This window comes from Orcinus orca, chromosome 17 (assembly GCF_937001465.1).
Source record: "Orcinus orca chromosome 17, mOrcOrc1.1, whole genome shotgun sequence".
NCBI classification, from domain to species: Eukaryota; Metazoa; Chordata; class Mammalia; order Artiodactyla; family Delphinidae; genus Orcinus; species Orcinus orca.
Window position 1 is genome coordinate 40,254,340 of NC_064575.1, and position 27,257 is coordinate 40,281,596.

Sequence of the window (27,257 nt, forward strand, 5' to 3'; positions counted from 1 at the left end):
CGTGAGGCTTAGAAAGTGTAAACAATGTACCAAAAGTCACTCATTTAAGAGGTAATGGAATATATTCAGCCTTAAAAAAATGAAGGAGATCCTTTCATTTGTGACAATATAGATGAAACAGGAGTGCATTATGCTGATGAAATAAGCCAGACAGGATAAATACGAATGATATCATTTATATATGGAATCTAAAAAGAAAAAAAGCCACACTCATAGAAACAGAGTAGAAAACTGGTTGCCAGGGGCTGGGGTGTGAGTGGGGAAAAGAGGGTGAGATTGGTAAAAGGCTACAAACTTTCAGCTGCAGGATGAATAAGGTCTGAGGATCTACTGTATAACATAGTTACTACAGTCAATAATACTGTATTGTATAACTAACATTTTCTGAGAGAATAGAACTTAAGTGTTCTCACCAAAAAAAGAAAAAAAGGAAAAAGGTGTCATGAGCCGTTAGATGTATTAATTAACGTGATGGGAAGGATCCTTTTGCAACGCATATGTATATCAAATCATCATGATATACTCTTTCACTATCTTACAATTTTGTCAATTATACCTCAATAAAACAGGAAAAAAAGAGGTAATAAAGATGAGATTCCAATCCAGGATTATCTAGCTCAAAAAACTACACTCTTAACCATTACAATATAGTATCCATCCATATGTTGTAACTGTAAAATGCTTAACACAAAGGAAACGTTAACTAAATGGTAGCTATTCTAACTCTAATGCTTACTAGATATTAGTTATGTGGTATGCTTTACTTCTAACTACAAGTGTATAAGGTGCAAAGTCTTGCTACAGAACATAAAAGCCCCTGTGGTACCCTGTAGGATCTCTCATCTCTCAACCCAGAGTCTCCTCAAGTTGGAGGTCTTTACCCCATTTATAATGTGGGAATAATGCCTTTCCCACATTTGCACTGGGCATGAAAATCCATACTTCCAGGTGTATACGGAACCTCCACTTAGCTCCTCGTCACCTTGGAATCACCAGACCAAAGATCATTTATTCCATTAATATAAATGATGTAGGGATAGAAGTACAGAATATACAGAGAGTGTTGGAGGAATCCAAACAACAAGTCCTCCACTCTCAAAACAAATTTTAGAGTTCCAAAAGTAAAGAGCAATGTTTGGAAATAAAACTAAAAATGAAACTAACATCTACAATTAGCCAAGTATTTATTATGGGCCAGGCTACTTACTAGGCACTTGATAAACATTACAGCTCATCTTCCTGCAGTCCTTCAAAGCATATAATATTGTTTCTATTTCATAGAGAAGAAAATTGTATCTAAGCAGGTTAGTGATTAGCCCAAGACCACAGGGCTAGGCTGTAAGAAAAGAAGGCCAAGTTTCAGTGGTCAAAATGGTGATGGATGGTATAACTAGAAGATTATGGCTAATCAAATAAAAATATTCAAAACGGTCCTAATGTATTATGAGGATTTCTTTAGAATAACTTGGGTGCCTTAGTGAATACAGTAGTGGTAGGCACTACAGTCTCTTTAATTTGCTAATCATACAAATCTACTTTAATATTCTTGGTGACAAGGAGCTAACTACTGATAAGACAGCTTCTTCAGTTTTGGGGCTACTCCAGGGTGAAATGCCGGAACGTCTTACTGCCTGCCTGCAATGTTACCTAGTTCTACCAGGGGGAATAAAGCAGAACAAGTAGCCACTGTTCTTGACAAATGGATACAGTTTCAGTTTTTCAAACTATGAGTGTCAGATTCATTCATTGTATCACATAGATCTGTCAAATGGCTTTGCCCATTTACTAATGGATGGCACACTGCAAACACACGTTGGGTCAAAGGACTCAATGTCACCTCATTGATACTGTCATCAATATAATTTGTATAGGCATTTTGTCTCACCCTGACTTTAAGGACTATGTGAGGAGATCCAAGTCTCCAGACCATGGACTGATCACCTCTGCTTGACACAGTATTCTCTGCTCATTTCCAGAGGGGACCAAGGATAAGCTCTTGTACTTCTGAGTCTATTCACCCTACCTGGCAACACATACTAGCTGGGCTGATTGGATCAAGCAGGAGCCCCAGAGTTTAAATTTCCAGCTGCATTGGAGGAAACAGAGGCTATGCCCCAATCCCATAACCCCTCACTTCTTACTTCTAACCCCTCACTTCTTACTGCTAGCCTATCCTAGGCTGTTCTTGCTGATAGAAGTACTTCATGCTAAAAATTAATTTTGCTTACCTGATGGCAGTCACACAACCTCAAATGCCATTTTTATAAATAAGGCAACCACCAATGGAGTGTGATTTAGGGTTTTTTCTTCTGTAGACCCTGCCTATCCTATAAAATCTCCCATTACTGCATCATGGAGACTATAATCCCTTTCCGAGGGAATAGATTCTTTCCAACCATAAGATGAAATAAGAACTTACATTTCCATACTGCCCAAAAGGAAATACATTGATTACAAAATGCAGGAGAATGACTGATTTTCCACATTTGTTGTGTTCATTAAAGGGTTTTTGAATAGACTTGACAGTATTAAAGAAGTTCAACACACACAAAATAAAAATTAATAAATGAAGAGAAAAAAATTGCATTTACAACAAACAACAAAATAAACACATTGATATATAAAAGGTTGTTATACATCGATGAAAAATGGATGTCATAAAGTCACAAACTAAAAAGTATTAACAGCCAATAAAGATATGAAAATATGTTCAACCTTGCTATTATTAATCAAAGAAATACAAATAATTCAGGTGTCATATTTTACTGACTAGAATGACAAAGTTTTAAAAAACTTGATAATACTGGTATTGATATTGATAATACTGGTACTGATGAGTGTGTGTAAGAAACCACATTGGATGTTAAATTCTTGATAGAAATAAAAAGCACGGTAACCTTTCTGGAAGACAATATGTCAGTATGTACCAGAACTGACAACCAGCCATTCAAGTTCTAGAAGTCCATTCTAAGGAAATAAACAAATGCTCAAAGACATATGAACAAGGATGCTTGTCTCATTGTTTAGCAAAGCAAAACAGGAATAATCTAAATGTTGAACAGTAGGGACTGGTTAAATAAATAATAGAATGCTGTTCAACCATTAAAAATGATGCTGCAGATTTTTATTAGGTGATGAGTAATCATACTTATATTACTAAATAAAAATGTTATAGAACTGTTTTGTAGTTTGATATAATAATTAAAGGTATTTTATACTTGCATTGTATTTATATGCACCCCGTCACAAAAAAGTTTCAAAAGACACCCTCAAAAATGTTACAGAGATGATTTATCAGAAATGGGATTTTGAGTTATTTTTCCTTTTTTCTTTAAATCCTTTCAATTTTGGAGTTTCTGCAATGAGCCTGTATTATTTTTACAATTAAAAATATTTAAATTTACAACAAAAGGATCTAAATTCCTCCAGTTTTCCATTTATTTTCCACCCTGGCTCAGGGTATTTGTGTAAAAAAGAAAAAAAATCAGCTTATTTTCTCTTTTGTATCAATCTAAATTTACTTTTCATAAGTTAACTATTTTAGTCTGGCAAAAGGTTCACACAGGAAAATTGTTAAGGTCTGAGTATTCTATTACCTTTAAAAGCACTGGAAACTTTGAAATTATTTCTTTCAGAATTTTCATATAATACTGAAAGGCGGGGGGGAGGTAGCAAAACTAAGGGAAATAGATAGTAGTAGTCAACTTCAATTAAGAAAAAGCAACAAGAGGCAGTTTGTACTCTTTTGATACGGCAGAAGCCCCATGTGTCAACTCATGCTAAAAAATGTATATACACGCACACACATATCTATGTTTGTGTGTATTATATGTATATGTGACACACACACATAATTAATCCACAGCCTTAGGCTAATCACTCATTGTGGCAGAAACAACGAGCTGTTGACTACACTTTAATTAGCTCCTCCAGCCTGTAGAGGCATCACTAGGACCAAGATAGGAACAAGATTCTCCATCTCCGCTTGCATCTGGGTATGGTTCTATCCCAAAGAATGTGACCAGAGGTGACCTGAAGAGTTTATGTCTGAAGGATAACGAGTTGATAATTGTAGCTTGCAGCTTCCTCTCTCCTTTCCTTTTTAGGACAAACGTAGAGCCACTTGATGAAGGTGGTGGGTCCCTGAATAACTGAGCAGAAAACTGACCCTCAGACCACCAAAGTCCATACTACACTCCTGAGTGAGTGAGAAATGAACTGTCCATGTGTTGCTCCACTGAGGTTTAAGGTATATTATTTAGTGTTTAACTAACGCATTTTTTCTTTAAACCTCAGTTGCCTTCTCTGTAAAATAAAGTCTTTGAAAAGGATCCACTGTAAGTTTTTTCCCTTGCTTATGTTTTTATCTCAGTTTTTAATTCTCAGAAACATTGCGCGCATTTTACCTTTTAAGTTAGTAAGTCTACTTTTTTTCCCACAAAGACGGGTTCTTCAAGTTATGGAGAAGTCATAGCAGACTGTTGCTTCAGTTTAAGATACGCATTCACATATGAGATGAGAAGGGTGAGGACCCAGAGAAACGCCTTTGATAGAGGGGAGTGAGAGCATACTGAAGAATGTTTAGTAATAAAGAATTCAGATGGGAGAAACGGATGGGTTACATCTAACAGATTTGCTCAAAGGAATTCTGGAAAGGCAAATATGTGAAAATGTATAGCAAAGACATGAAATGCCTTTTGGTCCCTAAATGGATTTCATTTCAAAGACGTGCATATTGCAAATACATGTACCGTAACACTTCTCTGTCCACTTCTAGAATTTTCTAAAGCCTGACAGAACATCTGCAGAGAGAGGATGTCATTCCAAGATAAGCGACTGCAAGTTACTAAATTAAGTTAAAAATGTCCTTAACCTTGAACAGTTTTTAAAGAGATTTTAGAAGAAAGGAGCCCTCCAGGGGGTTGTATAACTATATAATTGTACCCTTTCTAAAAGGCTATTTACAGATACATAATGTTTCCCCTCCATTCTTTAAAGTAAAATATAGGATAAAAAAAATAGTTTGGGGATAATATTTGTTTGGGACAGCAGGCACTGCTAATCAGTACCACTCTCTCCTTATTCCTTACTATCAGAGCCCTGGTTTAGGAGACCCCATTATCCTTAAGGCTAAGGTGGCCAGTTTAAAATCCGAGCTGATGAGATCTAAGTGCAAGTCTGCTGACCATCTGTGGTAAAAAATTTGCTCTCTGAGTTAGACACTGCCTTTTTTTTCTTACTTAATTTCTTTTTTTTTTTCCTTTTCTTTCTTCCTGCCCAAATTGTTGGAACACTATTGGAGATTCTGGGGTCACTTTGAAGCTATGTGGACGTGCTAGAGATGTGGAAGCTGGAAGAGCGAAGCAACCCAGTCCCCTGGTGATGCCCTTCAGCAGCTGGACTAACGCTAGAGGGACTATCTCCAAACTTCCTGCTACCCATGGAAAGTAAGGTAAATCACTCATTCACTTTCTGTTACCTACTAACTGATCCAGAACTCTAACCTCAGGGTTCTAGAACCCTTCTCAGTATCCCATAGTCATACTCATATTCCAGACTCCTGATCATCAGACTTGCTTATAGCAGATGTATGGGGAGGGCGGGCTCTTCTGGAAGCCCTCATACTTCCTCCCCTACCCCCACCACACACAAATAATGATCTTTATGTCCACTCATCCTTCTATCTACACTCAGAGGCCAGGGCCCCCAGGAAGGCTTCACTGACAACCCTTTACTCCTCTCTACATGCAGAAGGGGTAGAGGTGTGGGCTCTGGAATCAGACTTCCTAGACTTGAATTCTTAATCTGTTACTTACCAGTTTAGGACGTGGGCAAAGTAGTTACCTTCTCTGGACACCCCTGTAAAAGAGGAACACTAAGTAGCACCTATGTACCTTACTGAAAGGATTAAATGAGCAAATGCAGGTAAAGTTCTTATAATTTTTTCTTGGGTCAATCAATTCTAGCTGCTATTGTTACCTTTGGCTAATTTAGGGCAGAGTCCCTTTGCCCTCCTTTGGTTCTCTAGGCCCGTCTCATTCACAACACACACAGTCGCATACTGCAGAGTTTTGAAAGGTGGTTCTCAAAATGTGGTCCCTGGGCCAGCAATATCAGCCACACCTGGGAACTGGTTAGAACTCTGGCACTGGAGCCCAGCAATCTGTGTTTTAACAATATTCTCAGGCAAATCTGATGCACACTAAAGGTTGACGACAACTGAGAACATCTGTCTCAGACTCTCCTGGAGGCATTCACCAAAAATTGAGTTACAGGACCTTACACCTGACCAGCTGGAGAAGGGGTCTAGTAATTGCCCTGGGTATCATGCTTGTCATGATTTTTCAGCACATAAATGTTTGAGAATCACTGCCATTTTCAATGTGTGTTTCACTTGTCTGTTTTTTCCAGTGGACTTTACTTCCTTGCAAGGAAGGTTTGTGAAGATTTGTTGCTGTTGTTTGCATTATTAGTTTTATTATGCTAATTCTAGAATCTCTGGTGCATAGTGCAATCTCAGGCAGGAAGTAGTGGCTCATTAAAACAGGTATCCCAAAAGTCTTAGTAGAACTTCAAGATTAATTCCTTCAGGAAGAGGTAAAATTGTCATTAGATGCAGATGATATGATACTATATAGAGAAAACCCTAAAGACTCTACATGAAAACTACTACAACTGATAAACGAATTCAGCAAGGTAGCAGAATACAAGATTAACATACAGAAATTGGTTGCATTTCTTTATACCAACAATGAAATATCGGAAAGGGAATGTAAAAAAACAATGCCTTTTAAAATCACAACCCCAAAAATAAAATACTTAGGAATAAACCTCACCAAGAAGGCAAAAGACTTATACGCGGAGAACTGTAAGACATTAATAAAGGAAAGTGAAGATGATTCAAAGAAATGGAAAGACATCTCATGTTCTTGGGTTGGAGGAATTAATATTGTTAAAATGCTCATACTACCCAAAGCAATCTACAGATTTAATGCGATCCCTATCAAATTATCCATGACATTTTTCACGCAATTAGAATAAATAATCCTAAAATTCATACAGAACCATAAAAGACCCAGAATCGCCAAAGCAATCCTGAAGAAAAAGAACAACGTTGGAGGCATAGCCACCCCAGACTCAGACAGTACTCCAAAGTCACAGTAATCAAAACAGCGTGGTATTGGCACAAAAACAGACATATGGATCAATGGAACAGAATACAGAGCCCAGAAATAAACCCACACACCTCAGTTAATCTTTGACAATTAATCTTTGACAAAGGAGGCAAGAATATATAATGGGAAAGAGACAGTCTCTTCCACAAGTGGTGTTGGTAAAGTTGGACAGCCTTATATAAACCAGTGAAGTTAGAACACATCCTTTCACCATACACGAAAATAAACTCAAAATGTCTTAAAGACTTAAACATAAGACATGACACCATAAAACTTCTAGAAGAGAACACAGGCAAAATATTCTCTGACATAAATCATACCAATGTTTTCTTAGGTCAGTCTCCCAAGACAATAGAAATAAAAATGAAAATAAACAAAGGGGACCGAATCAAACTTACAAGCTTTTGCACAGCAAAGGAAACCATAAACAAAATGAAAAGACAACCTACAGAATGGGAGAAAATATTTGCAAATGATGTGACCAGCAAGGGCTTAATTTCCAAAATATACAAACAGCTCATACAACTTGATGACAATAAAAGCAAACAACCCAATCAAAAACATAGGCAGAAGACTTAAAGAGACATTTCTCCAAAGAAGAAATACAGATGGCCAATAGGCACATGAAAAGATGCTCAACACTGCCAATTATTAAAGAAATGCAAATCAAAACTACCATGAGGTACCACCTCACACCAGTCAGAATGGCCATCATTAAAAAGTCTACAAACAACATATCCTGGAGAGGGTGTGGAGAAAAGGGAACCCTCCTACAACACTGTTGGTGGGAATGTAAGTTGGTGCAGCCACTGTGGAAAACAGTATGGAGGTTCCTCAGAAAACTAAAAATAGACCTACCATATGATCCAGCAATCCCACTCCTGGGCGTATATCCAGACCAAACTATAATTCAAAAAGACACATTCACCCTGATCTTCACAGCAGCAATATTCACAATAGCCAAGACATGGAAACAACCTAAATGTCCATCAACAGATGAATGGATAAAGACGATGTGGTACATATATACAATGAAATACTACTCAGCCATAAAAAAAAGAATGAAATAATGCCATTTGCAGCAGCAACATGCATGCAACTAGAGATTATCATACTAAACAAAGTATGTCAGAAAGAGAAAGACAAATACCATGATACCACTTATATGTGGAATCTAAAATATGACACAAATGAACCTATCTATGAAACAGAAACAGAATCAGAGACATAGAGAATAGACTGGTGGCTGCCAAGGGGGAAGCAGGTGGGAGAGGGATGAACTGGGAGTTTGGGATTAGCAGATGCAAACTGGTATATATAGATTGGCTAAACAACAAGGTCCTACTATATAGCACAGGGAACTATATTCAATATCCTGTGATAAACCATAATGGAAAAGAATATGAAAAAGAATGTATATACATATGTATAACAGAGTCACTTTGCTGTACAGCAGTAATTAAAACAACGCTGTAAACCAAGTATACTTCAATAAAAAATAAGTTAATTAAATTTTTAAAAAGATTAATTCCTTCAGAAGAACAAGTACTACACATTCACAAAAAAAGCACCCTTTGAAAGTTTAAATTTTTGAATTTCTTTGCCACTTCCTTAGTTTTGATCATCTTGGACAATATATTTTTAATCCTGACGTTTAAAAAGAATTGTGTTTCAGTGTTTGCTATCCTTAGAGAGACAAAAACAGATAAGTACAACTAAATACTTGTTTTTCAAAAGTCTCAAAAGTATAAGGGAAATGAAAGTAATTATATCTTCAAATGATTTTGGGGTATGTTTCTAATCTCATACTTCTGATGCGATTCAAGATGAAAACTGTATTAAGACATTTGAGACATGCCGCATTGGTATTAAATGAATTTAATTTTGTGTAAAGTGGCAGAAATATTTTCTTCAGCAAACATACCTGCAGATATAAAATCACAACCATAAATCTACAAAAAAGCAAGCTATTGAATGAAATCTGATTATTTCCCTGCAGTATGGATCTGCTAATAATTTAATTTACTATTTGCTAACAGAAGCCAAAATTTAAATATACATATATATATATATGTGTGTGTATATATCTATCTATTCAATTTTAAATCATTCATATATATGAACAACTATACATACACATATATAACAATTATTCATATATATAAACAATTTAAATTAAAGAAAGTACATCTGGTGGCCTATTTTTTCCCCCCGATTTCTAAAGAACACCATATTCTATTCTAGGCAGTGGAATGTCAATCCACCTTAAGGGTTGTTCAATGAGCATATCTGAGAAACCACTGGTTTAGCCAATGATGTACTTATTGAGGGAGGCCCTAGTGCCACTGTCAAGAGCTTATCCACAGGAGAGATAAGAAGGTACTTGTTTGGTTTGTGAAAAGAAGGAGTAGTGAGGAATGGCAGGTAGCTGCAGGCTGATGACACGTGATGTCCGTATATATGTAGAACCAACACACCCATAATTGCACCCATTTTCCATACCCAAATCCAAAGCCTTTATATCATTAATCCCAGGCAAAAATGGTAAGATTCATGTGTGTTACTATCCCACGGCTTCAAGATGCCTATAAACTCATATGAGTATGTCTTAGTTTTATCAGTGGAGGACAAACCAGGCTTCTATCACCAAGCCCCATTCCATAACAGGCAAACCAGTCCAAGACTTCTCTGAGTGCTGCAGGAGAGTCTATGGAAGGGGCGCTCACTCCACTGTGATGCCTAAAATGCCTTTGCACAGAGCAAACATTCAATACATGCTGAGTGAATGAATGAGTGAACTGGCTCATTTCAGGGAAATTCCATTCAACAGGCTGGCATTCCTTCCTACCCATCTTAACTGTTAAGCTTGCCATCAGACAAAAATTTAATTATAAAACGTTAGAGCTGAGGAAATTTTAGAAACTATCTACTCTCCAGAGGTATACAACTTTAATTTCGTGGTAAAAATCACTAGGAGTGATTTAGGAGTCTATCAGACCTGAGTCCAAATTCCACATCTACCATATTTTGGTGAGCAAATAACTACTTCTGAGGCTCTGTTCCATGTATGCATTATGGGATATCATAATAATACATACATTAATTGTATGACTATCAGGGGATGAAATGACACAATCCATTTGCCATGGTCGGCTAAGTAATTTGCCCCAAGTAAGCACTCAAGACATTAACCAATATTAATAGCGGAGAGATGAAAACAAAACTCTGGGACTGATGCCTACCCTAGTGGCCTCAGTGGTCATAATGACTTTCTTCCATTCAGCCTGCTCTCTTCTCACTAAGACTAAGGAAGAGAAGATGAACAAATTAGGAATAACAATTTGAAAATGGTTTTATACTCCCTGGATGAATGGAATTATAATAAAATGATTCATGAGTTCTGCAGAAATATGATGAGACTTTAGATCTTTATGTTAGTTCTCTACAAAACCAATTTATGGCCCTAAGATGTACCTTCCCACCCAGCCCCATCCTTATCAGGATCAAATATCATTGTAAATGGAAAAGTCAACAACACCTAATCAACAAGCTAAGTTACAAGCCAGTGAAGTCTCGGAGCTTTGATAGACAAAATTCAGATTTATCATTATATGTAAAAATAAGATGATATGAAGAACTCAATCTAAAAAAATATTACCTGGAGATCTATAATCTCTACAATAGTGCTATAAAAAGTAAAGAGCTAGAAATCTATTTCGATGGTTTTCCTTATAAGAAAGCACTTTCTGTATAAATTTTAATGTACTATTGATGAGAACAATTCAACAAAATTCAAATAAATATCTGCAGATGTCCTACAAGAAGAAAAGAACAGAGTTAGATGTGACAGGGGATAACTGGACTTCAGGATGAGTAAGACCCTATACTTGACGTCAATAAATTAACATGAAATACAGTGGATGAGTCATGTACAGAATGTCAGAATTCTAAAAGGCCAAGCTAAGTACCAAAAGGAACACGTGGGGACTCTTAAGAAGGAAATAAAATATTGGTTAGTTGATTACGAAAAGGCAGAAGGGAGTAGGTTCCCTTTGGCTGCTCTTTGAAGAGATCACTTCCTTTCCCCCCTAGTCCTGAGGCTAGGGTGGCATGGGCAATAGAGGAATGTGGGGACTGAGAATCATTTCTACTCTCACCAGAGTGGCTGGAAGCAGATTTTCTTACCAGGATGTAGTAGTATGCTAATATTTAAGGGTTCTTGAGGTCAGAGAGAAGGGTTTGAATACTCCGGCTCCATCTCTTGCTGTGGGTCAAGTTTCTTACCTTTCCAACACCTCGGCATCTTTATCTGAAAATTGGGGACGATGATAATGTCTCCCACCTGAGTGTGAGAACTATATGATACAGTGCATACGCAGGGCTAAATTTGGTGCCTGGCAAACAGAAAGTGCTCAGTACGGCAGGCGAGTGTAGTGACAATAAAGGCAAAGATGACGGGGGTAGTGCCGGTGTTGCTTCTGCCCCCAGAACAGGCTCTGACTGGGAGAGAGTTAAAGCACCTTTGGGTTCATGGGGGTTTATATATAAGCAACGGTTGATCAATGTGAGCTGGTTGTCCAAATGATTATGTGCAATCTAAGAAAAAAATGGGCCTCGGATCTGCTCAGCTACTTAATAATATTAGCAGCGGGAGTAGTCAAAGAAGCTAAATTTTATTACGTGTTTATATGCTAAAAAACGTGCTGAACGTTTTAAAAGGATTTACTCACTTATTACAACTAGGCTATACGCTAGGTCCTGATAATGTTATTCGTCTCTTTCAGATGTTGACTGAGCCTCAGATGGGTTACAAAAGCACCTAAGATCCCGTTGTCAGTACATGACGGAAATGAGTTCAAATCCAGCCTGTCTGCCTTGTTCTTAATCACTAAGGTATGAAATTAAGCATGTTGCCCTTTGCCTGATTCTCCTTCTGAGGCCTGAATATTTCACTTAGCTCTCTGAGTGCAGAAGAGAGAAAATTCTCTCTCCTTGACCCAACTTGGCATCAATACCCAACTCCCCTTCTCAAAATGCGTTGCTTCAACGAGCAGCAATGAATGCCGGGTCGTGGACCAGTCACCTTGATGACTAAGAGTCAGACACTAGGGAAAGAAAATGCTCTGTGACAAACCTACCCTTGTACAGAAACAAGACAGAAATGGGGGGACAGGGCAGAAGATAATGGAATAAGGCATAGGAAAAATAGCACCTGGCATCGTGACAGTAATAATAATAATAGTAGTAGTAGTAGTAATAGTAATAATAATAGACTTTACTATGCTCTAGGCATTGTATTAAGTGCTTGGTGTAAGTGACTTCATTTTAATATTGAAAACAAGTCTATGGGGATGAAATATTATTAACATCATTTTATAGGCAGGAGTATTGAGGTTCAGGTAATCAGGTAAATTGCCCAAGCTCATATGGTTAGCAAGTGGAAAGCAGAGATTTGAACCAGCACCTACACTCCTAACCATTATGCTATAACCATTATGCTGAAGACATAACAATTCCAATGGTCTTTCCCCATAACCCACTCCTGCACTCCAGACTTAAATAGTCCAAGATCAAGAGAGAGCAAGCTTGGAGTTGCCACTCTTCAGTGAGTGTCAATCATTTCAAAACAGTGTATTTGCTAACAAGATGCACTTCCTGTGATAATCTTCTCAACCAGCTATCAAGAAACAGGAAGCAAAGATTCAAGTAACAGTATGTTCCTACTTACGAGGAAGGTGGGACAGCACAGTTGATACTGGGCTTAACTGTTCTGGAAAACGTGGTCCCAGTAGGCATACACGCTGGTACATTTTCCCCACCTACCAAATACAAAAGAAGTATTTCATTTCCATGTTGCTCTTCAAAGTTCCACCTCATTCGTGCCTGTCATTCATCCTCTGGCCTCTTCCTGTCTCCATTTCTGTACAGAAAGGTGCTGAGTCTCTGCTCTCGGATACGAAAAGGGTGTGTTAGGAGAGGGAGCCATGGTACCTCGATGTCTTTTTTTTTTCATCTTAATTCTATTATGCCAACTCCACTGAACTTAATTAGAGTGAATACAGAATTACACAATTACCCTCTGTTCTATTCTTCAGATGTTATATTTTGATAAAATTTACGACATGCTGCTCTCCCCTTGAACACCAGATGAACACTAGAAATGGATGTGTGTTGACATAAAATCTGTTATAATTACAATTCAAGTATAGCTTACATAATGATAGTGTTAACATAAAATTATAGATGTGTAGAGACAACGTGGTCATGCATTTTTTAGTATAAGTACATGCTTAGACCAATATCTGTTAGCGGAATGAAGGTGGAAGAGAATTTTGGTTAAGCCCCAAAGGCTGTTTAAGGACTTGCAGATAGCTAAGGGGAACTCAAAGACCAGTAAGATAATATTTCCCCTGCCATGTTTGCAATTGCAAAGTGAAGGGAAGATGTGAAAGTAAGTACCCCTATGGAAATTACAAGACAAGTACATTTTTTTCCTTGAGTACCTGGGTAAATGCTTAAATTCTAATGTATATCAGTGATGCAAATTTTCAACTGAGTTTGATAAATCATAAAATAATAATTATACATATATGTATATAAAACTGCATGGAACTAGGCAGTTCAGAATTACTTCTAATTAAAGAGGTACCCTATGACAACTAACTTAAACCTTACAAAATATGGTTCCAAGTACCCTATCAGAGTGAAAAGCAGGAGACTGAAAGGTTTATTGTAAATGTTTGTAGTCATGGTGTCTTAACTAAAACTACTGTGTCACAAATACTATTAAAATAATTGTGACATTTTATTCACTTTTACTGCAAACAACAAAACAAACTATAGGTATTTTTTCATTTCAGGTAATTATTTTAGCTAACAGTTATTAAATGTTTTGAGAAGACACAGTGCTAATTGCATTACTTCATTTTATCTTTAAAATAGCGCTTCCATGTAATTATTCTTAATATCTCCATTGTATTACAGTGTATCTCTAGTTTAGACCTTTCTTCAGAACTGCAGACTTGTGTATCCAACTGTGTACTCAGCATCTCTACTTGGACGTCACGAAAACATCTCAAATCTTATACCTCCAAAACTGGTCTTTAATCCCCCAAACATGCTCTACCCCAAACTTTTTCCATCTTAGGTGACAGTAACCACACCTTTCCAGTTCCCCAGGCCCTACATCTCGAATTCACCCTTGACCCCCTCTTCCTTTCCATTCTTGCATTCAATCTACCACGAAATGCTGTCACAACCTTCCCAATGTGCCACTTCTGAGAATTACCAGCCGCTAGCAGCCTGGTGCAGGCCACCAACGTAGACCTCGAGGATCCTGTAGTCGCCTCCCGAGATTCTCCCTGACTCCACTCTCTCCCCACATCCTCAAGACCACAGATAGAGTTATGCTTTTCAAACAAGAGACAGTTCATGCCACACCTTGGCTAAAATCGTGCCCCTGGCTGCCTACATTTAGAGTAAAAGACACAATGCATGTGATGGCCTCCCAGGACTTACCCAATCCATCCCATCACATATCCGACCTCCAGCCCTCCTGCTGTCTCTTCCTCCCCACTGACTAAGTCAGCCAGGGTGGCCTCCTTGATATTCCTCCAAGCTGCCCGGCATATTTCTGCCTTAGAGTTTTGGGACTGGTTATTCTTGCTCCCAGGGAGTGGTCTCCCCATCATACATTCTGACAACTCCCTCACTTCAAGTCTTTGCTCAAATGTCAACTTATAAAATCCACCCTGACTACCCTATTTAAAATCAGAACCTACCTGTACACTCCTCCAGCACTCCCAACCCAAGCCTCTTCAGTGAGCTTCACATCCTTTTCCTTATCCCGTAGCGCCCATCAACCTGTGACAAAGCATAGAATTTATTTATAACATCCGTTTCCACACGAGAGTGTAAGGAGGGAGAAAGCATGCAAGAAGGAGCACGCAGGCAAAGGCTCTTGTCTAATTTATTCATTGATACGTCCAAGCATAGAGAACAGGAAGATGCTTGATAAATAGTCCTGAAAAAGATACAGATGAGGAAACTAGTAGTAAAGCTCAGAAAGTTTAAGTAACTTCCTCAAGGTTCTAGAGCTAGAAGAGAGTCACAGTAGAATTCACACTTGGGGATGTCTAACTTCAAATCTCTTAGCCTCTCTGCTATCTTTTTTTTTTTTTTTTTTCCTCCTTCTTTGCGGTATGCGGGCTTCTCACTGTTGCAGCCTCTCCCGTTGCGGAGCACAGGCTCCGGACGCACAGGCTCAGCGGCCATGGCTCACAGGCCCAGCCGCTCCGCAGCATGTGGGATCTTCCCGGATCGGGTCACGAACTCTCAACCACTGCGCCACCAGGGAAGCCCCTCTCTGCTATCTTAAGTCCATGCAATTCAGGATTTGTTTTAATCAGTGCCATGGAAATTCTCACTCCACTGAATAGGATCACTAAAGTGTTCTCTGTCTAGATTTATATATATATTTTCCATTTAAACAAAGGAAACAGAAGAGGGGAATTCATCATGGGTTATTGCGGTAGTTTTACAGCAATGTTAGCAATAATGACATTTAAGTAATAGTGATATTTAATGATAGCATAATAATAATAAAATAATAGCTCTTAAATGTATTGAAGACGAATCGCATGCTAAACTCGGTGCTAAAATATTTCCATGTATATTTTGTGCAAAATCCTTATGAATATTCTATCAGATGAGCTTTATGTGTAACTCCACCAGGCATACTTCTCTTATTCCGCTTTCAAAGATAAGGAAATTGATGAGAAGTGTGGTAACCGTTTGATCAAGATGAGACTGGTAATAAGTTGTGAGTATGAATTTAAATTCAGGTCTAACTCCAGAATTTGATTCTCAATCCATACATGAAAATGCTGATAATTCCTTTGATAAGGGTATGTTCTCTCCTGGAAAACATCCCCCATTATGTCTGCCTGTGCTCATACCTTCAGGACACAGTCAAGTTTGAAACATGATAAAAATGTTTAAATAGTGTGCTTTAATAAATGGAAATATTTTCATCTAAACAATAACACAAAAAGGCAGGCTGAGCCCTTTGAAGTGGCTTCGTTGCTATCTGCCATCCAGAACAAGAGAAGGAATCAACAGCTGCAGAGTAAAGAAAGCATGAAACCCAGAGATGGAGGATTCTGTAAATGACCAATTACAAGACTATTAAGCCACACTTTCATAGCAAGAGGCAAAATATTCCATTAAACTGAAAATTCTTCTACCCCTCACTCCAAGGCCCACACAAACATTAATGTTGCATTTATTAGGATGTATTTCCTGTGCTCTATCAACTTGACTTTCAGCAACTGTATTAATACAGTCCTTTCGCTTTGCACATATATCTGAATGATGAATTCCATTACTGGAGTTTTGTAGAAAGAGTGGAGTGAATGAAGTAAAGTTTGGGAAGAGCCATCATAATCCATAATGATGGGCACTGAATCAGGACAAGAAGAAACCTCTCTTCTCATTTATTTGAATGAAAATTCTACTATATATTTATTGCCTCTGTACAGGGCCATCTGTTGAATAATGGAAAACAAGCATCTTTCATTTGGAGGTAGGATTTGTGTGCTCAAGTTTCGATGGGCCTGCAGAATTAATCTTGTTTTAGAAATGAAATAAAATGTAATTTCTTACTGTAAGTAAATGTGGTTAAGCAACTGGCAACTTTGATGTCTTTAAATCACTGCAGTTTCAGGGTAGGCAAATCTATAATTATTTCAAGCACTTCTTTATTGGTGCAACAATTGCGCAGTGTACATAGTGGTCAACAACCTGGGCATTGTCAGACGACTCTAAGTTTGAATCTAGACTTTGCCACTCACCAGCTATGTGACTTTCAGCTATGAGAATCACTTTCTTCAGCTTTACACTGTGGATTATTATATGCCCTTTGCAGAACTACTGTAAGAACTAAATGCATATGGGCACAGTGGCTCACAGTAAGGGCTCAAATTAGTACTGTGGTCACTACTAGTAGTACTGAAAAGAAATTAGAACTTCTATTCTCATAAAGTGGGATATGTGTCCCTTTATCATTGTAATTTCATATCATTTTACTTTTGACCTTATAATTTAATAGCTTGATCCAAGAAACATTTAGCAGTAAATATAATTGAAAGAAGATTACCTGTCAAGCATGAAATACTGTAGTATCAAGTGTGCTGGCACAATACTCTTCTCAGATAATTAACCTGTAAAAATATGTTATTGTCTTCTTTTTAATTGAGCACATTGAACATATTTACTGTGCCAATTGGCGAAAGGTCCATTAATTAATCAGTCTAACTATATGTTGCATAAACGTCTTCTAAACATAATCGTATATGTATTTTATTTGTTGGGAAAATGTGTTTGAGATTGTTCTTTTCTGCCTATTTAAAGTAAAAGAGGATGAGAAGTAGAGTTAGGCTTAATGTACTTCGTACTCCATTTGCCATGAAAATGCTTCTGTGCCCTGGAGACAACAACAAAAGATTTGCTTTAATGACAAGAATCAAGTATGTTCTAAAGCTTCCAGGTAGGAGGCGTATAGGTTGCAGTTTATATCAGAAGTCTTTGCTCTCTCTCTCAACTGCATCTAGATGGGAAAGATGTGGTCACAAGTTCTTCAAGGTGATATAGTAAATGTTGGAAAAGAGGGGGGTAGGAGGCAGAGTTTTGAATATCTCAAACCTGAGCTAGAAGGATTTTATTTAAAGAAAATAGCGGATATTATTTTGCACTTAAGGAATGCCAGTCAGCAAACCTGATATTAATGTAGGAAATTAGCTCTTTTAGCTATGATGCTTTCAAATGCACATGGCTGAAAACAAATTCAAAATAGTCAAAGGAAATTTAAAAACAAAAACCAAACAACAACAACAACCTCAACAAACAAGTACTAGAAATTCAGGGATGCAGCCATATTCAGATACAGTTGGATCTGGACGTTCCAGAGTATCAGCAGGGTTCCAGCTCTCTCTCCATCGCTCAGCCCTGCTTACCTCTGCAAGACTTTATTTTACAGAAAGTCTCTCCTTGTGCTGGATGGTCACTGGGAGTCCCAGAGTCATATCTCCCCAGCTTAGAAATTCCAGAGAGAAAAGACAATTCTTCCATTTTGCTCTGAGACAAAAGTCCTGGGGAGCAGTCTGATAGACTTAGCCGAGGTCAGATGCCTACCCATGAGCCAATCACCTGCTTTACTGGAGTTCAGTCCCTGGGCGACTCATCCCCGGGGCTCGTGAGGAGGCAGGATGGCATTATCTGGCAGTTCTCCAAGAAAAGCCTGCTGTTTTTGTAAGATGAAAGGGGAGAGGACATGGTTAATGAAACCTGTATCTGCTTCTGTAAAATCCACAGAATCATACTCCCTGTCCTGTGTCGATGACCAGGCAGTAAGCTGACCCAGGAGGTCATTTTTCCCACAACAGTCTTTACATATATGACTAAGGAACACACTGGTAAAAGAATATGGGAGAAAGTCTGAGTATGACAAGTCAGCTAGACTGATAGTAACTAAAAAAGCTGTGTGAAAATATACTTAAAAAGTTGCCCCCAACTCACTCAAAGTCCAAAGTTGGATCTGGAAATACAATGTCATGGAGTTTGGATAAGAACAGGTTTTCTCCAAGCTGAACGATGACACAGAGATTAGAGACTTCTAGAAACTATACTTTTTCAAAGAAAAAACATCACATGAGAAAATGAGGCCTAGAAAAATTAAATGACTTAAGCTAATTAATGGCAGGACTGAGACTAGAGTATACTTTGTGTAATTGGCTATGGTCTTTTTTTTTTGTTTTGTTTTGCTTTTGTTATCACTTCAGAACGAGACAAACTTAAAGAAAGGAAACACAACCAAAACTCAGTGGTTGGAAAAGAGATGGATGTGAACGCCCACTTGTTTCTTACGTATAAAGTTACCCCTCGCAGTGTTTTGGAGGAGAAAACACTGGTCTTCCCAACGTTGGTTACATACACAAAGATTCCAAAGACAAGACAAGTGCTTTGCAAACAAAGTAACTAGAACCAGCTCAGGCGTCCCCGCGCCGGGTCCTACGTTCCACGGTCAGAACCACCAACTGTATCCCCCCGGGGAACAAGGTGATTCAGAAAAGCTGGCGTCTTCAGAGAAGGGAGAAAACTTAGCCGGGAAGAGAGGAGAAAACTTGCTCAGCTTCTTGCTGGGGTCTGAAACGATCCCAACAGAGTCCTTAAACCCCTCAGGTTTCCCCAATCAAGCACCCTCGCCCCCAACCTGGGCCACCCCAGATCTGACTATCAGACGACAGAAGTCTGCGGACGCACGGAGAGCTGACCACCCCACGAGAGGAACCTACGCGCGGCCGCACCCACTCACCCGCCGCTCCCCGGGAGACGGGAGACGAGCCCGGGGTCCAAGTCCTGGGCGTGGCTGACTGACCCCTTTCCGGGCCCAGCTCCAGCCCACCTCGGCGCGGCCCGCCTGGGCGCCGCCATCTTGACCACGAAGGGGGCCTCGCGCCGGAGGCCCCTGAGCGGGCGCCCTGAGCGGAGCCGGAGCGCCGGGGAGGCCCAGGTCGGCGCCCTACGTCCCCCGCGTGCTCGCGCCCCTTCCACGAGCGACGAGAGTCCCGCACGCAGCGCCCGACCCAGGCTTCCCCGGAACCGGCGCCCCGCGCAGCCCGCACCGCGGCTCAGGCGGCGCCGAGGGCGGCCCGGGCGGAAGAGCGGGCGCAGGGCACGCGCTCGGTAACCTGGCAACGCGGAGCAACCCGGCGTCCCCGGCGAACCCCAGCCCTCTAGCGCGAGGAAGCACGGACCCCCGCACCCGCCGCCCAGCCCGCGCCGCCCCTCGGTCGCTCCGCCCGCCGCTGCCCGCTGGCTATGGTCTTTTAAATCCATGATACAACGTCTATATGTAACAAATCTGTTAAACCCTAAATGTTTATGATATTCAAGTAATCCAGTATCTGAATTATTCTTGAAGATAAAACATCCAAAGACTTCTTAATTGTATGGGTATGCATACATAAAATACACGTGGAGGTAACTTCAAATATAGTATGTGCCTGTCTCTATTCCTTCCCTCTCCGCTCTTTTAAAAAATGCCCCTTTAAAAATTGCCCACTCACCATCTGTTAGGTAAATTTGCTGAAACACACAGTAAATGTGGAGACAGAAATTGTTATAGAGACTATTCCAAATGGCACTGACACCTGTATTTATGAAATATTTAAAAGGGTAACTTAGAGTTGTTTTTTTTTTTTAAATCCCACTATAGTAACACCACATCATCCTAGGTGCCCAGTTCTATCCAATTACATAAGATGGAGAAAGAGAGAGAGAGAGAAACAGAGAGAGAGAGAGAGAGAGGAGAAAGAGAAAGAAGAAAGAAAGAAAACCAAGTACTTATGTATAAAATGTTGCTGCCAAAGTTTGAGATTATACTCAAGCATCAATGAACAGAAGGAAAACACTTACAAAATTACAAATGTATTTCATTTATGGTATGAGGGACACAGGTTTAGATTTGCAACACGCTCCCACAAGGGTCAAATTGACCACTTTTTTCTATCTAGTTGCTCTTGAAACAGATGCCATTCAATTCCAAGTCTATAGCTTAGACCATGTCACTGCACATGAAATATTGTTCATTCAGAGTCAGCACATAGCAAGAGTAATTTATACTCTCAGAGTGTTTGCTCTCAAGTCAATAGCAGAGAAGCCTTGAATAAAAACGTTCCCATTACTTTCCATTGTAATAGATCTTACTTATAGCCCATGAAACAGTGGTCAGGGGAGATTTATTCTTTGGACACCATATTATATAATCTCTCCACTTTAAGCCATCCCCCACTCGGCGATTATTTTTTAAATATGTTACTCGTAGTCAATATTAATTTACATTTAATCTTTCTTAGCATTAGGAGAGTATTATTTTGTACAGGCTCAGAAACAAATCTCCCGAAATTCCTCCCTGATGCTCCCTTCAGGCTGAAAATGCATTGCAGGGTGGCTGCAGTGACTTAATTCTAGTTGGCAGAGCCCTGGCCACACACTAATTTCATTAGCCTCAAACTCCTGGATTTGAAAGATCCACTGAATATGATTCCTGTCCTCTGACATGTCACTTACTAACCAATTCAGTGTGCATACAGAGGAGAGAAAGGACTTGCTCAGCTCTGGCCCACCGGCAGGCAGATGAGAATTCCCAGTCAGAGACACTGTTTACATCTGAGTGGTCATTCTTGCCCGGGTCCTCATTTTCAGGAAGGAACTTCAATCCAGGCTTTGCTGGCAGCTGCAGCATTTGTTACATCCATTACTAGCTCCTTGTTCCTTCCTGCCCCCCAGTGCTTAGCATCCCCCATTTCAGTCACTAAGTCTTCCTTCCCCCAGCCTAGAAGCTTACCTCACCATAAATTTTTATCTCAAATGATAGGTTTGGCACAGTCCCCACAGCAACCCACAGGGACTGGGGAAAAGAAAACTCAAATCTCTGGAGAGCTAAGAATTCAACCATTTAGAGGAGTTTCTTTTATACAGGACAGTCTTCATTGAGCTGAACCCTGCAATCCCAGAGAAGATTCACCTACCCGTTCTTTTCCTCTTTCCCTAAAGTGACTGTGTCTTTGAACAAGGGGTCTGTGTTCCACTATTCTCTCTATTCATTTTGCAGGTTTACAGAGGCTGGGAAACTGGGGGCTGGACTTACATGCCAGGAGCTTCTAAGATCACACGCAAAAATAAGGCTACTGGAAGAGATTGTTGGAATCTATCTCTGTATATTTGAACATGGGCAGTGGTTAACCAGGATGCTCACACCAAGCTTATATCCAGCTTGCAGCACAAGCTACAAGTTGGTGCATCCCTCCTACTACCAGCCTCTTCTCAATAAATGCAGGTGAAAACTGGGGGCTCTTTTCCCTCAGCTGTTCAATCCAACATGAATAGCTGCAATTTGCAAATTAGAGGAAAATGACAGTGTTTTCTCTGAATGGTTTTGGTCCCAACGCACACTGCTAATGCTGGCATTCAGTTCCTTTCCTTCCCAGCCCAGGGAACGGGGGAACTAAGCATAAGGCAAGCGTTCTCTTTTCTTGCAAGTGCCTCAGATCCACACACCGGAGAAGGAATCAGCTCCCCCTGGAATCTTTTTCAGCAAACACAATCCTTCACCTAGTCTGCAAGCTCTCTCTTGACTTTAAGATTTCACTCTTTTTTCGACAGGCAGGCCCATCTGCAAGCTCCCAAGCTCCAAGTGAAGGCGCCAAAATAATTTTTTAAATGTCAAACAGCAAACGTGCCTTCAACCCCCAGAGCTCCAGTAAAACTACTCTGAGTTGCCCCTGTGGTTCTCAGGTCACCTCTGGCCTCATTCTCCCTGCAGCGCTGCCTCCTCAGGTTCTCTAGTTTAAGCTCAGAGGTAAAGGAAGTGCTTCTGGGTTTTGCTTCCGACAACCCAGGCTCTTCCTGAAAGCATTACCTCAAAGTGAAGGCTGCCCAGAAGCACTTTTGGCCTTGCAAACATCTAGAGGTGGCATACTCAACAGGTGCTAGGGATGCTCAGAGGCTCAGAGGGGCCATACCAGGCTGCAGCTTTAGACAGGCACCCCTCCTTCTAGCACAAACACAAACTTCATACCCCTGGGTGCTGATGTAGTGACAGCTTGAATCTCACAAGGAGTCCCCTCCAGAAACCCAACATGCTTCAGGAAAGGCACTTGAGAGGGAGCCGACTTTTTAGCTACGGGGAGCATAAGGGTCAGCCAGAACATCTGGAGAAGGGACTAACTGAGCTTGGGTCCTACCAGGCAGGGAGAGAGCTGTGCATTAGGAAAGGATCACTTCAAGACAGAGATGAACAAAAAACCTGGAGATAGGGGTAGAGAAGGAAAAGAGAGGCAGAAATTGAAAGGGAGAACATAAAAACAGAGAGACAAAAAAAAAAAAAAGCAGGGAGAAAGAGACACAAGGAGAGAGACACACAGGAAGAAAGACAGCGAAACAAGAGAACCCATAGTCACGCAGACCCTGAAACTCAATTTCTTCATCCAGAAGCCATCCATCTATACCCAGGGCGGCACAGGAGCCGTGGGGCCGAGGCTGCGGGAGCAGGCGGTGAGAGAGCACTGCAGCACCGCCCACCGTTCAGCGGGCCCGATCCGCCGTCCTCGCATCTTCCGCCGTTGCCCGCCTGCACCCGGAGCTAGAGGACCGCCCGGCCTTGCTCAGCGCACCCTACTGCCTCCCTCCATGCGGCTTCTTGTCTGGCTCTGAGAATCGTCCTCAAAACCCAGGACTGGGGTTGGGGGCTGCGTTAGGGAGGTCGTGGGAAAGGATGGGCACAGGGTGGGTGCAGAAAAAGCGACTGTGTCTCGCAGTTAGCATGAGCTCACCTCCGGGCTCTGAGCTGGCAGGAGTAGAAAGCTGATCGCCCGGCTCCTGCCAGTGGCCGGATCGCAAAGGCAGTTTAGACGGTGCAAACAACTGCCCAGAGCAAATCACCTGGGGGCACGTCTGCGGGTGGCTTCTCCCCGCTTGAGGACAGTCCCCACGCCTTCCGCCCCATGCCCTCGCAGAGATAGGTGACAGGTCGGGAAATCCAACCCGAGCGAAATGGGCAATTCACGTCCAAATGTAGGTGAAGACCTAGCCTTCGGTTTAAGAACTGCCTCCCTAAGCTCTTCTCGAAATTTTCCAAGGCAGCTGCAGCTTGTCGGGCGGCTTGGGGCAGGGAAGCTGGGGAGTTGAGAAATGCCTAGTTTCTAGGCGTCTTCTCATCTTTCATATTCCTTGCGCCTAAGTGGCTCTCACAGGAGCCCGGCACTTTTACAAGCCTGTTTTGGAACCATATTTCACTCGAATGCAAACCCATTTAAATCATCGCCTTGTTTTTCGGAGACTGTTTCTTGTCAATGGGGCCATAAATCCAGAATGTCAAGCCGGATGGAGTGGAGCGCGGACAGGGGAGAGATGGAAGGGAAAGGAATCAAGCAGGGCAAGTACCTCCTCGGGTGAGGTGGGAGGGATTCGGCAGGATCTCCAGGGTGGAAATGAGCGAAGGCTGACCAGACCCCGCACCCCTGGAGTCCAAGCCAGCCTTCAGGATAAAGAGCGCGGGGAGCTACGGCGCGCTCTGCCCCGGAGGGAGCGCCCCCCTACCTGGAAAAGCCTCAGGATGTTGGCTACCATGATGGAGACCGAACTCCCCGAAGCCCCAATCACTCCAACTACTTTCTCGGGCTTGACGAAAACCGGAGGCTCGCCGTTGGTGCAGCGCACTTCGGAGGTGTCCTTCTGGATGAGCGCCTGGACGAAAGTGAGCGACTGTTCGAGCGCATAAGTGTCCCTGGAACAAGTGTCCAGGATCCGCGCTCCCAGCGTCACGTTGGGCAGCAGGTTGGGATCGCTGTTGATCTGGTCCAGGGCGTAGAGCATCGCTTCCAGCCTGTGGATCCCGTTCTCCCTCTTGATGTCGCCGCAGGGCACTCCGCTGGGACCCTTCGCGTGCACCGGGAACAGCCCCCCGAGGGTGACGTCCCCCTCGATCCGAATGGAGTGCGGGGCGTACATCTCCTGGCCGCGCGCCGCCGCCGCCAGCGCGCACAGAAGCACCTCCAGCACGCAGCAGGGAAACTTCATCAGTCAGGGCGCGGAGCAGCTTCCCCAACTGGACCATACTGCTCCCGCGGCTGCGGTGGTGGCGGCGGCACTCGAGGGGACGGTGGCGGGCTCGCCGGAGTCCTGGCCCCTTGGGGTGAGCTCCTCCGGGGAAGCCCAGGGTCTCCTGCGGGCGAGGAGGGTAGGGGCGCCCGGGGAAGGGCAGCCGGCGAGGGTGGGGGGTCCCGCGGCGCCTGCCAGCTTGGGGCGCCGTGCGCTCTTGGGTTCCCCGGCCAGTGCGCCGCGCTCGAGCTCGCGCTCGGTGGCTTGCAGCTCGAGCTCTCCAACAGCCCAGCCCTGGGGAGAGAGCGAGGATGGCTATCGCTTTAAATGCGCGTTCGGCTCCCTCTCCTCCTCCGCCCACTCCCTCCCACCCTCGCTCGCTCTCAGGCTCTCCCCACCCTTCCCAGCGCCCACCCTCCCCACGGTTTTGCATCATCACGCAGGGAGGGGCTGCGTGCTGAGGTAAGGGGGGAGGGAATGGGTGGGCGGCTGTGGGGGGGGAGTACCTCCGATTCGGAGTTTCGAGGTCCCCAGGGAATCTGGGGATTGCAGGTCGCAGGCGAAGGCTGAGCTCCTGCTTCGGTCTCACTGTAGAAGCCGCTCGCTCGCCCGCCTGCACCCACACGCACATTCTAGGCACAGGGTGGCATCAGCCCCGGACAGGGCGGTTCTAGCTGGGGCTGACTGCTTCCAACCCTGAGGTCCGGAGCCGGGACTGTCAGCGCCGGGAGAATGCGAGGTAGTCGAAGGTGATGCCGCCAAGCATGAAGGGTAGTAGGGAGACCCCAGTCTGTACTGCTAATTCGTCTGTGCCAGTTTTTCCTAAGAAAAACACACATACACACAGGAGGCTGATTGATGACCTAAAGAACCTTTAGGCAGAGACTTCTCCGGGGCCAGGCACTGGGCTAGCCTGTAGGGAAAGACGCCAACAAGAAATGCTGGGAATGGAAATGCATCTTTGGTCTTCAGGGGTTACTGTGGCCGGAGCCGGATGAAGTAACCCTGGTCTCCAGTAAATCTGTGGCGGATTCGCTCCTTTTCTTCCTTTCATCGCAAGAGATGGAACAACTGAGAACTCTGCAGAGCGCACTTTCTTCTCTGGCGCTGACAGGTGTAAGGCTCCCTCCTACCCATTTCCAGAGATGCTTTTGGGCTGATGTCAGGTTTCCTCGGGCAGGAAATAGCAAGAAAGAGGTGGCAGTAGGAGGAGCAGACAGAAATCTCCCCATCGATCCAGTGATCCAGTGATCCATTCTTCTTTTTTTTTTTCTGGCTGAAGATTTGGGGGGTTTGGGGAGTGGAATCAGGATGCCAGAGCAGGTTGTAGTGCAGTTAGGAAACTGTGTTTCAAAGGTGTCCCCTCCTGCAGGTCCAGCCCAAACTTGGCCCATTAAAGCAACAAGTGGCCCTAGTTCCTACACAAGGAAGGGCAATGTATCTGCCCTTGGTGCCCACGTGTACTGCTTATGGTGGTCTCTACTCTTGCTGAGCCTTTCTGTTGGAGTGCAGCGAAACTGTCTTATACAGAATTGAGGGCGCAGAGAAAACCAAAACAAGACTATACTTTCTGTTGTAATGTTAGTGTACTAAAGAAAAATGTCCTTGCACATAAACAAAACAGCACACACACACACACCTAAAAAGTCAGAAGTTGGGAAGTTGGTTGTCTCTTCCACCAACCACCTGTCTGACCTTGGCACTTCTGTTCCTGTGCCTGAGTTTTACTTTGCCCATCTGTAAAATGATGACATTGAATTGAATGTTTTACACGTTAACTTTTAGCTTTCAAATCCTCTGTTGAAATAGGTCATGCACCTTTGGCCATGGTGTTCTTTTTAGACCAATATCCTTTGTTGCTTTATGTGTAGGGCACCCATTTTTTGATACCCAAACAACACTTCAAACATTTCCTGGTACAGAGGATTTTTTTTTTTTCTGTTGACCACCCATTTATCTTCCTTCTAGGGAGAGTCCAGTCCATCACTTTCTTTTCAGACATGCCCCTCCTCCAGGTTTCAATACTTAAGGTTTGAGGAGGAAAAAAACCTTCTGGCTACAGTGTTCAAGGAAGGGAATAGAGGCTAACAAGAGTTATGCAGGGCTAATCCCTGGACTTCTGCTGGAGTAACGAGGTTGATGACATAGGGTTACCACTGTCCAATAGACAATCCGTGCTGGAGTTAAAAGAAAAAGGAGCCTCCTTCCTCTAAATGCTTTATGTATATCTTTTGGACAATGTTACACTATTTGATTTTGTAAAAACATACCATTTTACTGCCATCTTCAAGAAAAGTGATGTAAAAACTATGAGAAGCTACCCCTGTATACAATGTGATCATCCATCACTCATAGATGTGATGCCCTGCTATATAAGTGCACACCTTGTGCAACCTTATGCTGTGATGCACCCGCCCCTTCCAG

General features: G+C 42.2%; 1 protein-coding gene across 1 annotated transcript; it reads right to left on the reverse strand.

Annotated features, from left to right (window-relative positions):
- Nucleotides 1-294: 294 nt before the first annotated feature.
- LOC125961700 (metabotropic glutamate receptor 7-like) lies at nucleotides 295-24,812 on the reverse strand. Its single transcript, XM_049700499.1, has 6 exons — nucleotides 24,333-24,812; nucleotides 14,957-15,038; nucleotides 12,904-12,994; nucleotides 10,942-10,990; nucleotides 5,817-5,859; nucleotides 295-1,336 (listed from the first exon to the last, which is right to left on the reverse strand). The coding sequence occupies exons 1-2, from the start codon at nucleotides 24,810-24,812 to the stop codon at nucleotides 15,003-15,005; spliced, it is 516 nt and encodes a 171-aa protein (XP_049556456.1). The 3' UTR covers nucleotides 295-1,336; nucleotides 5,817-5,859; nucleotides 10,942-10,990; nucleotides 12,904-12,994; nucleotides 14,957-15,002.
- Between the last annotated feature and the right edge of the window lie 2,445 nt (nucleotides 24,813-27,257).

Coding starts and splice junctions, on each gene's coding strand:
- LOC125961700 (XM_049700499.1), bottom strand. CDS start 24,812: ATGAAGTTTCCCTGCTGCGTGCTGGAGGTGCTTCTGTGCGCGCTGGCG. Junction 15,039..24,332: donor ACATCCTGAGGCTTTTCCAG/GTAGGGGGGCGC, acceptor GCTTTGTCACAG/GTTGATGGGCGCTACGGGAT.